We start from the raw sequence: 8,813 nt of genomic DNA, 5'->3' as shown, positions 1-8,813 counted from the left end.
CCGGAGGAAAAGCTGAAATCTAACTGCTGCCCTAACATGACAAACTGCACATTACCATTTTCCCCAGGAGGATCTTTCTTCACAAGACCTCACATCAATCTTCATTTGTGGACATGCCCTTGGCCCCAACTTCTTCTGACCCTAGCTACTTCCCTGCCAACATGAGACGCCTCCACGGAGGGATCAGTCGCCAATAGGTGTCTTGCCACAGGAAGTTAGCAGCAAAAACTTCTTTGTAAACCTTTGTCCTAAGCTCCAGGGCCTTCCTCCAGCCAATGAGCTTCTCACTGCCTGCCCCTAGATGCTAGAGATATTCTGAATGTGCTGCTCACACTTTTAATGCAAGCCACAAGTCATTAGACCCCAGAGCTTGTGTAATAGAACAGAGGTGGCTAACTTGCAGCTCAAGTGCCACATGTGGCATGGGCAGCCCATGCGTGGCACCTAGCAGATTGGGGTGGGGATAGGCTGCACTGGCTAGATAGGGCAAGAAGCAGAAAGCAGGAGTAGCAATCAGGTAAGAGGAAGGAATTGGAGTGGCACTGAGGGAGGGTGCTTGCCAAAAGGCAGCCTCCACTACAATATCTGCAATGAACGACTTTTTACTTTGGAAAAGGTCACTCCTACAAAAATGTCACTCCTTCTGAATCACCACTCAGGTCAACCAATAAAGGAAAAGAAGAAAAAAAAAAAAAAAACCAGATACAAGCAAAACACTCTGTATGTGGAAGGTTTATTGAATAGCAACCTTTGATGGAAAGCACTATGTACACACAACAGCCAAGGTTTACTTCTTTGTTTCCTCCTCCTTGGAGAGGGTCTTAATGATTTCTTCCTTCTTGGCTTGCAGACGTTCTTCACGACGCTTACGAGCTTCCTTGGTCTTGGACCTACGAGCTTCAGCCTGGTCACTAGGGAAGAGATTACGTTTCATCAGCATACAGAGGTCAGCACAAAGGCCAGCTGGCTCTTTACTCAACTCCCTGAAATTCCCTACTTGGCTGGACTCGCAAGGGCATATTCTCGTTAATCTCATTAGACCAATGACTAAAAATTAGTTATTCTAGAACCTGGAACCTAGTCATCCTTTAACTGAATTAATATCCCCTTCTCCCAGGGGAGAATTTTATCCAATATGCAGCTAGAAACATAGGATAAGCTAGAAATTTTGGATAGCCAGGGCCTGGGACAATTCTTCAGGGGATGTGCAATTTCCATAGCAGAACAAACATTACTACTATATTACACAGCCATGAAGGGGAAAGCTTGTTTAAAAAGTGTCATCTAGTTCTATTGTTGAAGTCTTCAAGCCAGACCACTTTATAATACCCATACACAAAACTACACGAGTGCTAAAAAAAATAAAGTCCACTTTGTCTTAAGGGTCTACACTTGGAAGTTTTGCTGGTTCAGCTATATTGGGAAAACTTCCTAACTTGAATGCAGTCATAAATGCATGTAGTGGCACAAGCTACCAGGATAGCTTGTATTGCTTTCTATTCACATGAACATTTATAACCATGTATCTGCTTGCGCGACTGCAATTGCATTTCTACCAGACATCACTATAATCAGCATGACTATTCTAGTTTAGACCTGGCTCTGCTAGTGAAGAGACACTGATGAATTTCATGCCTCTGGTCTCTCTCTATACTTTCATTCAGATTCTTTCCCACTGCAGCCTGCTGCACTCTTAACATAAGCACAAAATGGAATGACTACAACTGGTACTGAGCTCTATCACAGCCCCCTCCCTACACGTCTTCAGCCTACACACAAGATGGTTAATAGTGACAAGACTTACGCCAGAAGCTTCTTGCGGGCCTTGTCTGCCTTAAGTTTGTGGATGTGCTCCATCAGGATCCGCTTGTTCTTGAACACATTACCCTTGACCTTCAGGTACAGACTGTGATACCTACAGGGGACAGGACAGGGGAGGAATGAGCAAGCCTGCTACGCTGCAGGTAGTACCTGGTGCAAGACAGAAATGCAAGCTACTGCAGGGTTTCCACAATGGCCTCCATTACACAACATACAGTGTAATTCTGTCTGTTTGCAGCTGACGCGATGGCTTCAGTCGCCTTCATATCCGCAGGCTGAAAGGTGCTGTACTACAGTTGGATTCATTAAAAAAAGGTACCCTCACACACAGTGCCCTTTCCTAACAACAACAAATGGGGCGGGTCTCATGAACCATTAGACCCAGGGTCATTCTGCAGTTTACCAGCTTTTTTAACCTACAAAAATGGTATTTGCCATCTTCTACATAAAGAACCCATTTAATCTCTCTCAGCTTTGCTCTTTGGCATTTGTGGGTTCACATGTAAAATGAGACTGATGCTAAAGTTTTGCACAATAAAGGCTGCAAATAGGAGCCATAAATTCCCCCCTCCCCCATGTGTGCACACTAACAAAGTAGTGCAACTGTATTCACTAGGCTTTAAGGCTTACATATGGCGATCGATCTTCTTAGACTCCCTGTATCTACGAAGCAGACGCCTCAGAATTCTCATTCTCCTCATCCAGGTCACCTTCTCTGGCATACGAGCATTGGCTGTACCCTTCCTCTTACCTGGGAGCAGGAGAGAAAGATGCTACAGAGCTAGAACACAGTTAAGTACAACCGAATGTCCTTGCCAATGTGCTTAACAACTCCGCTTCCTCAGGACTCTGCTTTGTCCTTTTCTCCCATGCCCCGAGTACACAGGTTTGTCTGTAAATCCCATCCGTACGAAATTCAGAGTACTGCTAGACATTTAATTCTCCCTCCAGCTTTTTTGGGTGGGGAAAAAAGGAAGCCAGTACTTACCAATGCCCATGTGCCTGCCCTTTCGGCGGGCTAGGGTATTCTTCCGGCATCTGGCACGTGAGTGAACGGTTACAGGTTTGCGGATGATCAGACCATCTTTGATCAGTTTCCTGATCTGCTGACCTGAAAAAAAAAAAAAAAAAGAAAACATCTGCATTCAGAGCCTCAAAAGAAAGAAGATTGATAGGAGAGTACAAGTTAAAGGAGAGTGCAACATCAAGGATCTGCCCAGCTAAAGTCCAAGCAAATGGAAGGAGAGAACCTTCAACAGAGTACACAGACAGATTAAAAAGCTGCTTCCCTGATGCCCTCCTCTTTGAAGGACTTGTGTAGACTTCACATATCCAAACTTGAAAGCTGGGGTTGGCCCATAATTTGAAGTAATCTATGTTAAATTCAGTGGAGCAATGGGAGTTTCTCTCCTTGAGCCCCTGTTCCAAGTCTGATTTTGACCTTATTTACAGAGAACCCTTTCCTCAGCTGGACATATTGGCACTCCTACAGTTCACCAAAAGAAACAGCCTCCTAGATACAGCAATATGGATTTCAATGAAATAGTGACCATTTACAGGATGTTCTACATGTTTAGCTTCTGCCTTTCTTCTACTTACTGGAACTGATAGCCCAACTGAACAGTGAGCTTGCTCTAAGCAAGGATATACTGCTATTCCCTACTGTTTTTACATTAACTGTTATATCACCTGTATTTCTGGTTCTGGAGCATGGGCCTCAACCCAGAATATCTTGAACATATACTGACAACATTTCATAGAAGCAGGACATCGGCTGCCCTGGTTCCTCTAATTTACCTCTGGCAGGTTAGCGTATGAGGTCTGTGTTGCATCAGGGCTGACAGTAGTCTTATGCAGAGTTTAGATTATAGTTCAGATAAGATGGTTTGGATGGAGATGATCCTTTAATAGCAGGGGGCTGGATTAGATGACCTCTGAAGTTCCCTTCCAGCCCTGCCTCTCCTACTTAACACCAAGTGTCAGCAGTCTCCCTGCTGGCCATCTGTCTTGGGAGAGCACAGCTAGGCCCTCACTGATGATTCAGAAGAACCTCAACAAATTTAGCCTTTTATCATTTGCACTTCACATGGGAAGGCAACTACTACAGGCTCCCCCCACCCCCCCAGTCAAAGAAGCCTTTCAATAAAGCCTAATCTAAAATAACTTGTGAAGAAATTGAGCAACTGGACTTAACCACCTCTTAAAAACTGAACCCTGGGGAAAAAAAGCCCAGTCACACCCTGTTCACTCTTTCAGCATCCCTTCTCTGCCACCATGCGACATAGCCTGTTTGATGAGCTGCTCCAGAATGCGGGCCAAAGGACCCAGGAAGCGCTATAAGCCCCCCTCCCCCCTGAAGTGGGCCACTAAGAGCACACTACTGACCACTTGGGACAAATAAAAGACAAAATAGGGACAGGAGTGAATAGCATAGATTTAAAACAAGTGCACCAAGCTGGGGATACTGAGCTGGGACACTGCACAAAGCATGCCAGCCAGAGTGCCCACTGGCCCTCAAACAAGTCTGAGGAACCAGCAGACATTGCCCTACAAAAATTCTGTCTGGAGACATGAACAGACAGCAAGATGGTCCCATCATCCTCAGGGGTCATAGAATCACAATTAGTTAGGGTGGGAGTTAACTGATCCAACCCCCCACTCCATGCAGGACCATCCCCAACTAGATCACCCCAGCCAACACTTTGTCTAGCTGGGCCTTAAAAACCTCCAACGATGGAGAGTCCACAGCCTCTGGGTAACCTGTTCCATTGCTTTACCCCACTCCTAGCATCCAACTTCAGCTTCCTTTGCTGCAACTTGAGACCACTGCCCCTTGTTCTGTCACCTGCCACTACTGAGAACAGTCCAGCTCCATCCTCTTTCAAACCCCACTTCAGGAAGCTCAAGGCTGCTATTAAATCCCCTCGCAGGCTCCTCTTCTCTAGACTCAATAAGCCCAGTTCCCTCAGCCTCTCCTTGTCAGTCACATGCCACAGCCCCCAAATTATTTCCACTGCCCTCCTGGCCAGAGCCTCCTTCCAGGTCACAGCTGAAGACCTAGTTATTAACCAGCTACCTCATCCCTGTCCCCGTTTTTGCTGTCCCATGTATTCAGCTGCTGTGTCCCGAGCGGCCTCTCTTATTCAGGGAGGCTTATCTTCTCCGTGATGGGCCTAGTCCCACAACCATGTACCACACACCAAATAGGCCCTCCAGGCCCGACAAGTCTCTAGCTTGGCAAGGACCAGGAGGAGGCTGCCTAGGAGGAGGTCCTGGTGGTGCGGATGAGAGGACTGAGCCCGCCTGGGGCAGCTCTACGTCATGCCCCTGAAGCTGTGCGGCAGGCGAGCAGGGCACTCACGCGAGTTGGCATTGGCGATCTCATTGGTCTCGTTGGGGTCGAGCCAGACCTTCTTCTTGCCGCAGCGCAGGACGCTGGAGGCCAGCCTCTTCTGGAGCCGAAGCATGCTGCGGGGCGGGGGGAAAGGCGAGGGTCACGGCGAGCTCGGGCAGCCCGCGGGCCTGGGGCAGGGGATCGAGCAGCGCTCGCGGGTCCCGCGCACTAGGAGGGGGTCCCAGGGCGGCCACGTGGCGCCGCAGCCGGGAGTGGGGGAGTGAGGACAAGACCAACGGGCCCTGCCGCAGATGGAGGGAATCCCAGCGCCCCCCTCCCCGCGCCCCGATCCCAGCGGGCCGCTCCCATTCCACACCCCGCGCGCCGATGGGGAGGGGGATTTTCTCGCCGCGGGCCCAAGCACAGCGCGCGCCCTCACCTCATGGCGGCGGCGGCCCCAGAGCGGAAAGGAAGAGACTGTAGCTTCGGCCGCTCCCACTACCACTGCGCGGAGGGGGGGAGGGGGATGTACCATTGTGCCCCAGTTTTCCCTACCCTTCGGACCCGCGTTGGCCGCCTCCCTCCGGAACCTGGTCCTTGAAGACGAAAAAGGATGAAAGCCCGTTCTGAGTGTAAGGGTTCAACCGGAACCAGGAGGGTCAAACCTAGCTCCCCCACGAGTTAAGGCATGGTACGGTCCGAGGAAGAGCGGCGCATGCGCGATGACCACGTGGTGGGCCTTGTCCGGACTAGCCCAGTGTTGACTGCGCCTGCGCACTGAGGGGTGGTGAGCTCAGTGTGTCACGTGGGTGTTGTGCTGTTTGGTGCAGTGCTGGGGGGGGGGCGTTGGAGGCTCCTGGCCACGCGGGGGCGCGGCGGGCTGGGCTGGGGGCAGCTGGGGTTTGGGGGAGCAACCTCAAGACCTGGGACTGTGGGGAGGTGGAGGGGAAGATATTGGGGCTCAGCATTTTTACACTCCTGGAAGATGCCAGCTCTTTGCTTTGGGTAAGTGTAATATCTTTTATTAGACGAACTAGTTGGAAAAATTCTTCTTTGCAGGCTTTCCGGCACAAATGCCCTTTGTCAGGCTAAGGAAGCACCTGTAGTTAGTCTGTGCCCTTCTTAGATGGAGGAGACTAAAAGCCAGAGGCCAGTATGCATGTGGGAAAGCCACTCAAGAGACACTGCAAACTGAGGCAGGGAATGGGTGAGAGACAGGAGAAGAGAGGAATGTCGACCTGGTGGTAAGAATATAGCTGGCAAATAGTAGAGAAGTTACCTGAGGTGTCAGATGTCAGGCAGGTTATAGTGTGTCATCAATCCAATATCTATACTTAGTCCATGATTTTTTGTATCTGGTAGTTTGAAGAAGTGAAGTTCACAGGCTCCTCTGTGAAAGGGGTTTTGTAAATTCCCTTTGAGGATTTGAACTGAGATTGGAGAGAGTGGTTTGCTTCTGAAAAATGTGTCCCCACCGGTAATTGGGTCTTCTTGTCTTTGATCAATTTTCAGTGTGTGTTCATTCTGGTGTGCAGTTGTTGCACATTTCTCACAAGAGAACCCCTCTCTCTCCAGTCTCTCAATTCTAATCCTCAAAGGGAATTTACAAAACACCTTTCACAGATGAGCCTACAAACTTCATCAACCTACTGTATACAACAAATTATGGACTAAACATAGACATTGGATTTATGACACATCATAACCTGCCTAACATCTGACACCCCAGGTAACCTCTCTACTATTTACCAGCTGTATTCTTATCACCAGGTCTACATTCATTCCCCTTACCCCTTCCACCCCCAATACCTCAGTTTGCATTCTCACCAACTTTCTTGCATGCATACTCTCCTCTGGCTTCTTTTCTGTTCCATCCAGGAAGAGCACAGGCCAACTGCAGATGCTTCCTCAGCCTCATGATGGGTTGTTTATACCTGAAACCAAAGAAGATATTTTCCAGCTATTTTAGTTGATCTAATAAAATATATCGGATTTACCCAAAGAACCTTGTTTGCCTATCTTCTTAGACCACCATGGCTATAACCTATATCCCTGAAGCTCTTTGCTTTCACTCCATTTTTTGATTTGGCTACAGAAAAATCCTAAAGCAGGTCTCCTGTTGCAAGGAGCTGAAAGCCTGCAGCAGGGTGGAGTGGCCTTAACCCTGAAGATCCTTATTGGAGCAGTTTAATCTTGTGACTTGCATGTGCACACCTCACAGTGCTACCATGACGTGGCACTCTGCAGCACCCTTCAAAGGATCTCAGGGCACCCTGAGGTGATGCAGCACCCAGTTGAGCAATCCCTGGGGTCAGATTTGAGGGCAGTCAGGAAGCAGGCCGCAAGATAGTCCCTGCCAAGAGTGGGCACAAGCAGAGTTGTAGCTGATCAGTGCTGTGCTCTGGGAAGTATTACACCCTGCACCTTCCCGGTTCTGGCTGTAGCAGCAGGGAAGACAGAGCAGTGGTCTCAGCACAGGAGAAGTGACTGGAGGTTTGTTGCTGCTGGGAGAGATGTCACCTTTTTTGGCTGCCAACATGCATGTCAAGCAGCCAAAAACCCACTGATTTTCAGTGGCAAAAAGGAAGTGACATCTCCCTTAGCAGCAGCCAACCTCCAGCCTCTGCTTCTCCGCCTTTCTTGCTGCTAGAACCAGAGTTGATGCAGGAAAGGTGCAGATTGCAAGGGAGATCAGAGGGTGAAACCCCAACCCCAGCTCCATTTGCTCCTGGGGTTCATGCCCAGTTCACCCAGCCTTTGTTACGCTACTAGGCATGAGACATGGCAGGCTGAGAGGGGCAGATTGAGGAGAGGTATTAGAGGGTCAGATTCATAGGCCTGGATAGGGACAGAGTGCCAAAATGATAAGGCAGTGGGTACTGGGATTTAGGGACGAAGTGGAGCTACAGGCACTAAAGTTGTGCAGGGCTGTGTGATGCCAGGGTAGAATGATTATGCAGGGCTTCAAGTGAGGCCCTGTCCTTACTGCTTTGTGTCCTGTGACTCTCACACAATAAGGAAGCACTAAACAGCACTGAGCAGCTTGTCCAAAGTGGCATTTCCAGCAGTTGTGTGAAGGATCAGATATAGTGACATAAGCAAAGGGCTCTAAGCCAAGAAGTGGGACTGTCCATTAAAGATCAACCTAATCCTGCATATATTTAGCTTGTATTTCCTTGGATATGGGTGATCACCTGAAAACGAAACTCAAGCAATGTTAAACCTAAAAATGGAACGTAAGAGTTCTGAGACTCTTCATACAGCTAAACCAGGGGTTGTCAACCAGGGGTACTTGGAAAGTCCCTAGGGGGTATGCATGGGCAGGCAGGTGGGGACAGAGCACCACCACCCAGCGCCACTGACTCCCAGGACCAGGGGGGCAAGGGCAACAGCGGCCCTCTGTGGGCTGCACAGGCGCCAATGGGGGGGGTGGGGGGATGCCTCAGCTGCCACTTCCGCCCACCGCCCCACGCTGCTGTCACTCTGCATCTGGCTATGCGCCACCCCCAACCTCCCCATCTGGCCATGCGCCACCCCTGCCCCCCTGCATCCAGCCATGTGCCAACCCCCCCCACCACTCTGTGTCCAGCTGCTGGGGGTACACTTATTTAAAAAGGTTGAAAACCCCTAATCTAAACTACTCACAGCCTTTCAGAAC

The 8,813-nt window shown here is 49.5% G+C and overlaps 1 protein-coding gene across 1 annotated transcript; it reads right to left on the bottom strand.

Annotated features, from left to right (window-relative positions):
• Positions 1 to 714: 714 nt before the first annotated feature.
• On the bottom strand, positions 715 to 5,687 carry RPL19 (ribosomal protein L19). Its single transcript, XM_019550276.1, has 6 exons — positions 5,595 to 5,687; positions 5,183 to 5,289; positions 2,810 to 2,932; positions 2,452 to 2,572; positions 1,805 to 1,915; positions 715 to 911 (listed from the first exon to the last, which is right to left on the bottom strand). The coding sequence occupies exons 1-6, from the start codon at positions 5,597 to 5,599 to the stop codon at positions 788 to 790; spliced, it is 591 nt and encodes a 196-aa protein (XP_019405821.1). The 5' UTR covers positions 5,600 to 5,687; the 3' UTR covers positions 715 to 787.
• Positions 5,688 to 8,813: the final 3,126 nt, after the last annotated feature.

The sequence above is a fragment of the Crocodylus porosus genome, unplaced genomic scaffold (assembly GCF_001723895.1).
Source record: "Crocodylus porosus isolate Cpor-Errol unplaced genomic scaffold, CroPor_comp1, whole genome shotgun sequence".
Lineage (NCBI taxonomy): Eukaryota > Metazoa > Chordata > Crocodylia > Crocodylidae > Crocodylus > Crocodylus porosus.
This window is presented reverse-complemented; position numbering and strand designations above follow the sequence as displayed.

Bases quoted from the DNA above. Each gene is read 5' to 3' on its own strand.
- RPL19 (XM_019550276.1), bottom strand. The intron at 2,933-5,182 runs GTGAGTGCCCTG...TTTTTTTTTCAG, and splicing joins GATCGCCAATGCCAACTCGC to GTCAGCAGATCAGGAAACTG. The intron at 912-1,804 runs GTAAGTCTTGTC...TCTCTTCCCTAG, and splicing joins GCCCGCAAGAAGCTTCTGGC to TGACCAGGCTGAAGCTCGTA.